At 55.2% G+C, this 6000-nt stretch overlaps 1 protein-coding gene across 1 annotated transcript in view; it reads left to right on the top strand.

Moving 5' to 3' along the window:
- Positions 1-201: 201 nt before the first annotated feature.
- The window catches only part of RUNX3 (RUNX family transcription factor 3), a 61089-nt gene continuing 55290 nt past the window's right edge, over positions 202-6000 (top strand). The window contains exon 1 of the mRNA XM_039854262.1: positions 202-698. Coding sequence (XP_039710196.1) covers positions 641-698 — 58 coding nt within the window. The 5' untranslated portion in view covers positions 202-640. The remainder of the gene's footprint in view (positions 699-6000) is intronic.

Below are 6000 nucleotides of genomic sequence, written 5' to 3'. Positions count from 1 at the left end.
GTGAGCTGAGGTTGGGTTGACACTGTGAGGCCTGGTCCCTCAACCACAGAACCACAAGGCCAGGCCCTCGGCAGCCTTCAGGGCCCTGCGCAGGAGCTGGTTGGCTCCTGGTCCTCCCCACCCCCGGGCCGCCCTCGCACCCACTGGAGCCTGGGCTCTGCCGGGGGGTGAGCCTCATTCATTCATTCCCCGTGGCGCTGACGCTGGCCTGGCTTTGCTCTCTCTGCCCTCCGAGCTCCTCCGCCCTGGCTGCCGAAGGCCCCTTCCCGCCATCTAATGATACACTCTGCATGCGCTTCTGTTGAAAATTTGTGGCTAGACATTCCTGTGGGACCGGGAATCCAAATTCTTGGGTACAAACAGAAACTTACTTTCCTTGGGGATTTTTTTTCCCTCTTTCGCTCACACACACACACTCTCGCGTTCTTTTCTTTTTTCTTTTTCGTAGCAGTAGGTGGGGAAAAAAAGAGACAAAACAACAACCAAAAAAAAAAGCAAAACCAAAAAAAACAAAAAGCAACACTCTCCCCCCTGCTTTATTTTCAAAAGTAGCTAGAAAAAAATAAAACAACAGCCAACCAAGTCAATCCCAGCCCACCCCCCTCGAAGGGCCGAGTTCTCGCCTTCCTCAGAGCGGGGCATGGCATCAAACAGCATCTTCGATTCCTTCCCGACCTACACGCCGACCTTCATCCGCGGTGAGTAACTATTGCCCAGGGCCCTGAGCTGGCCCTTTCGGGTGGGGAGCTGCGGCCAGGCCCCAGACCGTGTCCCTCCACTGACTGTCCTGGCTGCCTTCAAGTGTACAGCCTGTCTACCTAAATCTGCTGGCCTTTGAAAGCCTGAGGTGGGAAGAAGGGTTGGTGGCCTCCGTGGTCTCTTGGAGTGGACATCTTTGTGGGTCTTTTATCCTCAGCTGGTAGGGACGGTTAGCGGTGGGGGCAATGGATACCACAAGACCTCAAGACCTCAAAGGGCAGGCCTCAGGGGGTCCTGGGATGGAAAGGACTTGAGGGGTGTCCCTATGACCCACAGCTTCCTGCCTTTCTAATGAGGCTCCTGGGTCCTGCAGCCCCAGCCCCTGGCCCACCCGGAGAGCTTGGGCCCTCCATCTGAGCTCAGGCAGACAGGGACTGAAAAAGACATTTAGGTCTCCCAGGGCCAGGCCAGCTCCTGAGAGCCGTGGAGCAGGCAGGGGCAAGGCTGCGCCTTCCTAAGGACCTTCTCCCACATTCTCTGAATGGTCCCTGGGGTGAGGGAAGCAGCAAGAGGAGGAGGAGGCTCTAGGTTTTTGTTGAGAACTTGCGTAGCTCTGGACGGCACTGAAACTGGATGGATGTGAGAGAACAGGCCTTGGGAGTGTTTGCAGACTTGGTTATAGAGGGCAAGAAAGTGTTTCTGGGCAGCTTTTGGCTCTACTCATGGCCCAGGGGGACCCAGAGGTTTGGGTCAAGTCCCTCAACAAGGACGAGGTCCAGGAGGCCTGTGGAACCTATGACAGAGGCTGGAACTCAGAGAGGGAGTTCTCTCGGCCTCTTTCTGGTACGTGGGGCTGATGCGCCGTGACCTCAGACAGCACCCTGCTGCTTTCCTCGCCCCTTCCTCAGCAGGAGCCTAGATGGGGCCAAGGCACCTGAGATTGGGGATCAAGAGTCCCTGAGCTTGAGTCTCGGCTCAGGTTGCTACCTTGCTGAGCAGGCTTGGCCAAGTTATTTAACCTCTCTGTGCCACTCTGGCTGTGATGTGCTGACGGTCTGAGGCTGGGAATGGGCTGTGTATGAAGGCAATGCCTCTGGGTGGGACACAAGGACCAGTTCTCCTCCGGGACAGAGGGGCCTAGTGAGCTCTAGGACTCTAGGTTTGGGGTGGCTGGTGCTGCCGTTATTCAGCCGAGGTGGCCAGCTGAGACACAGAAGTCACTCCTAATGTCTGTCTGGCCTTCTGCCTGTCCCACTGCTGGCTAGCAGTCCTTGGGTGGCCGGCAGTGGGCACGTTTGGGTGCTTATTGTCCAAAGGCTTCTGCAAGGGCTTCCCTGACAGCAGGACTGTTTCTGCTCTCCGGAGAGAAGCTGGGGCAGGCTGCGTGGTTGCAGGTGGGGACTGAGTGGGGAGAGAAGAGGGTCTGCTGTTCCTGCGGCGGGGCATTCCCACTAAACCTGTTGTGGCTGGCGACAGCAGCAGCCCCAGTCCAGGAGCCGAGAGCCATAAGCTCTTTCCTTTAAGCCACTCCTATTCTAACGCTGTTCCCTTTGTAGTCCTCTAAGCTAATTAAAGGCAGTTCTGTGGCAAGAAAATAAGAGTTTATAAAAACCATTTGCTGGGTCTTTGTAATCTGTATTTCTCCCTCCATGCACAAGATGGAGAAATGTAGAGTTTAAAACAAAGGAACACGGGGAGATGGGCTGGCCCACCTAGGATGGGCTCCTGATGCCACGGAGCCCAGGAGATGACAGACAGTGACATGAAGGGAAGGAAAGCTGATGGATTTTGGTCCAGTGTGTGCCCAGAGATAGGAAGCCACTAGGCAGAGCAGGCTGATCCCTGGTGGACAGGCATATAGACATGCCTTGTAAGCTGGGGTCCGTGGGGGAGGCCTGGGGTCTGGGATCTGAGGCTTCCCCTGAAATCCCATGAAGTTCTGCCTATGCTATTCAGGCACCCTCTCTCCTGCCTAGTTCTATTCCCCACGTTCTGCTTACAGCTCACTTGGGGGGCTCTGTCTCCCAGATTCTGTCCCTGGAGACTCACAAGGCCATAGCTGCCCCTTCTGTCCCCACAGAGAGCTAGGCTCTGGGTCCAGCAGTGCTCGGCTCCACACTGCCCCACACAGGGTCCTTAACCTGTTCTAGGCCACAGATCTTTCTGGAGTCTCAGGAAGTCTACAGACTCCTTCTCAGAATTGCATTCTTAAAGGCATAAAACAAAATTCGTAGGAGTACAGAAGAAATCAAATCTTTAGGAATACAGTTAGCAAATTGTAAAAAAAAAAGAAGTTTGTGAGATTGTAACCACGTGCCTCGTTAGTAACAGACTGAATGAAAAGATCTCACAGAGGCTCTGTCAATGGCCATGATGCAGCAGTGATGGGCGAGAGGCATAAAAGGTCTTTCCAGATCATCTGTGACAACCCTAATGAAACTGGAGAATATCTGTGATTTCCACTGTGACAAAATCACTGGGGGAAAAGTTGCTGAATTTCAGTTAGAAATCAATGAAAAGAAAGATGTCATGTGTTTCCTGCCCAAGTTCATGGACCCCCAGAATTCTACACTAGCAGGCACTCCAGTCTCCAGTCCCTGTCGCTCAGCACGAGGTGACGGCCCAGCAGGCCTGGGACGTCACCGTCCCTAGACAGCTTTTGAACACCTGGATTCCCAATTCCCACCTCCGACTGTAGAATCAGAATCTCTCGTGTTCGGGCCTGGGCGCGTGTGGTTCGAAAAGCACCTCCCCAAGGTGCTTCTGAGGCACAGCCCGGGCAGGTGTACACACCCCTGGCTGGAGCACAGAACTCTGCCTGGCTCTGCCATGCATGTGCTGTGTGGCTCCATCAGAGTTACTTAACATCTCTGAGCTGCCATCCTCTCATAGGTACAATGGGAGGGATGAATTAGATTTGACGCTCCTGGACGTGGCCCAGCCCCCACCATGGCCTTCACTATCTCCACCTCCCCCGTCCCGCAGCTTGGTCCCCAAAACCATCACCAAAGCTCTTGCTCCCTCAGTGTCCCCATAGACCAGAGGGAGATGATGGCTCTCTTGTTTTCACTGGCAAAGGCAGGGTAAGGATGAAGCATCTTACTCATCCGCTTGCCTTCGGGGATCTAAGCCCAGCTAATGACCAGGCCTGCTCAGACCTCTCGGAAGCATTTAGGGATCCGCCCCCCAAGAGTCCTACTTCTTGTGAGTAACATCCAACAACCATCCCCCACCGCCGCTCCTCTGGGGTTCTCTGACTTAGGAGAGGAGGGGGCATTCGTTTTCAGTTCACTGAGGTTTGGGAAGAGGGTGAAGAGGCATTCGAGCCCACCCTGCAGTAGAGGGTGAGGAGGAGGCAAGGAGAGAGCAGTGCTTCACCCCAAGAGCGGCAAACTGAGGGCGCAGTTCCGGACACCGAGATGGAAGGTGCGAGAGGGCAGAGCGGCCTCCTGTGGTGCGGCCGGGCCCTCAGCGCATCTCTATCCTCCTCCCTTCTCTGCTCCTGGGACTCTCCGGGGCAGGAGAAAGGCATCTATTCCTCTCTTTGACAAATGGGGAAGCTGAGCCCTAATGGCCGTGACTCGGACATACTGCGTGACTATGGGCAAGTCCCTTCCTCTCTCTGGGCCTTGGTTTTCTCAATAGCCTTAAGATACTCAGCACTTTTATCCTGAAGCCCCATGAGGCCTTTCTTTGCACCTCCTGCAGCATCCCTTCACAGGAGGTCCCCTCACCTTCCCCTCAATAAACTGTACCCCCACAAGCAAAAGCACTCTCCCAGGACGCTGAGGAAGGGTACCCCTCCAGGGAGAGAACCAGAGAAAATGGCCCTCAGCTGCCACATGTAGGATTTAGAAAATCCTGGAAAGACAAATATTTTCACTTATTCGGTAATTCCACAAAAGCTTATCAAGGAGTAGGGTGTTGAGAGTCAAGCTTGGGCTCTGGAATCAAGTCCTGACTCTGCCCTTCACCAACTGTGTAGTTTTTTACAAATATGCTGCTCTGTACTTCTGTTTCCCCATACGTAAAATGGGGGTGATGACTACACCAACTTCACAGGGCTCTGGAGAGAATTAAATGAGTAGGCTGCCTGGCATAGAGTAAGCGCTCAATAAATGTTTCCACTCCTTACGTGACCATGAGCCCGACCTCGTGCAGGGGTCAGGTGCGAGGGTGACGGACTAGGTCAGGCTCTCTGCCCTTAGAGAGCTCCTGGGCCGGTGTGGGAGGAGATGGGTAAATTGAAAACTGCCCTGGGGTGTAATACATGTTATAGTGGGGGAAAAACTGGGAGATGGAGATCAAAGAGGGGTACAGGCTCACCTTGGGCGGAGAGAATAATTTCCCAGAAGGGACACTCGGCTTGGTCTTGCAGGCGAGGAAGGGACAATGGGGGAAAGGATGACCCGGGCAGAGGGAATGGCTTGGGTGAAGATGTGGAGGCAGGAAAGAACGAGAGGATTCTGGGTGCCCCCTGGCTTGGCTGGAGGGTGCGGTGCAAGGCAGGGGTGCTGGGAGGTGACTAGACAGGCTTGCTTGACTGTCTGGCCTAGGTTTTCTCAGTGGTTGGGTAGTTGGCTGGCAGCTCCTCCCCTGAAGATGCCTGGGAGAAATGGAATATGGCCTCGCAGGCATGAGGTAAGCTTGTGTGGAGGCAGGAGGTAGACAAAATGGTCCTGGGCAGGTCTAGCTGAGATAGTCTGACTCAGAGGTCACTGGACAGGGAGGAAGCTGCCTAGACCAGAGAGATCAGTCACTGTGTTTTTTCCTAAACTCTAGGCAGTGGCCAACAGCAGGGGGACTCTCTTGATTTTAGCACTGAAAATCTCAAGTCTCAGGCACCCAAGGACAGAGCGATGGACCCATGGCGGCTTCCCCCGCCCCCGCCAACCATGGCAGATGAACTGACTGACCGCCAGCCATCCTGCATCCACTATGGCGCTAGACTGGCGCCACCTCTGCCGGGCCCCTTTGATGGCGGCTCCTGAGGCCGCCCTGCGCGCACCCGCTCCCTAGACCACCCTGCCTGTCCAAAGTGCCCCCCAGACTGGAAGGGCATTCCTGGGAGCCCCCCACCAGCCACAGGGTCTGGGCGGGCGTGAATGGGCCCCACACAGTGGGACTGTGTGTCCAGGCCTCACCACGCCCACTACGGCCGGCGGCCCCACTGGTCACATAGAGGGCCCATTGACGAACGAGGCCTTGAGGTGGCTGCATCAAAGCTGAGGCTTGCTCAGTTACCTGAGAGGGCAGGGAAGTTTATGGAGGGGAGGGTGTCTGGGAGATGGGTGCCCCTGA

Source organism: Pteropus medius, unplaced genomic scaffold (genome assembly GCF_902729225.1).
Source record: "Pteropus medius unplaced genomic scaffold, Ma_sr-lr_union100, whole genome shotgun sequence".
In the NCBI taxonomy this organism is placed as follows: domain Eukaryota; kingdom Metazoa; phylum Chordata; class Mammalia; order Chiroptera; family Pteropodidae; genus Pteropus; species Pteropus medius.
This window is presented reverse-complemented; position numbering and strand designations above follow the sequence as displayed.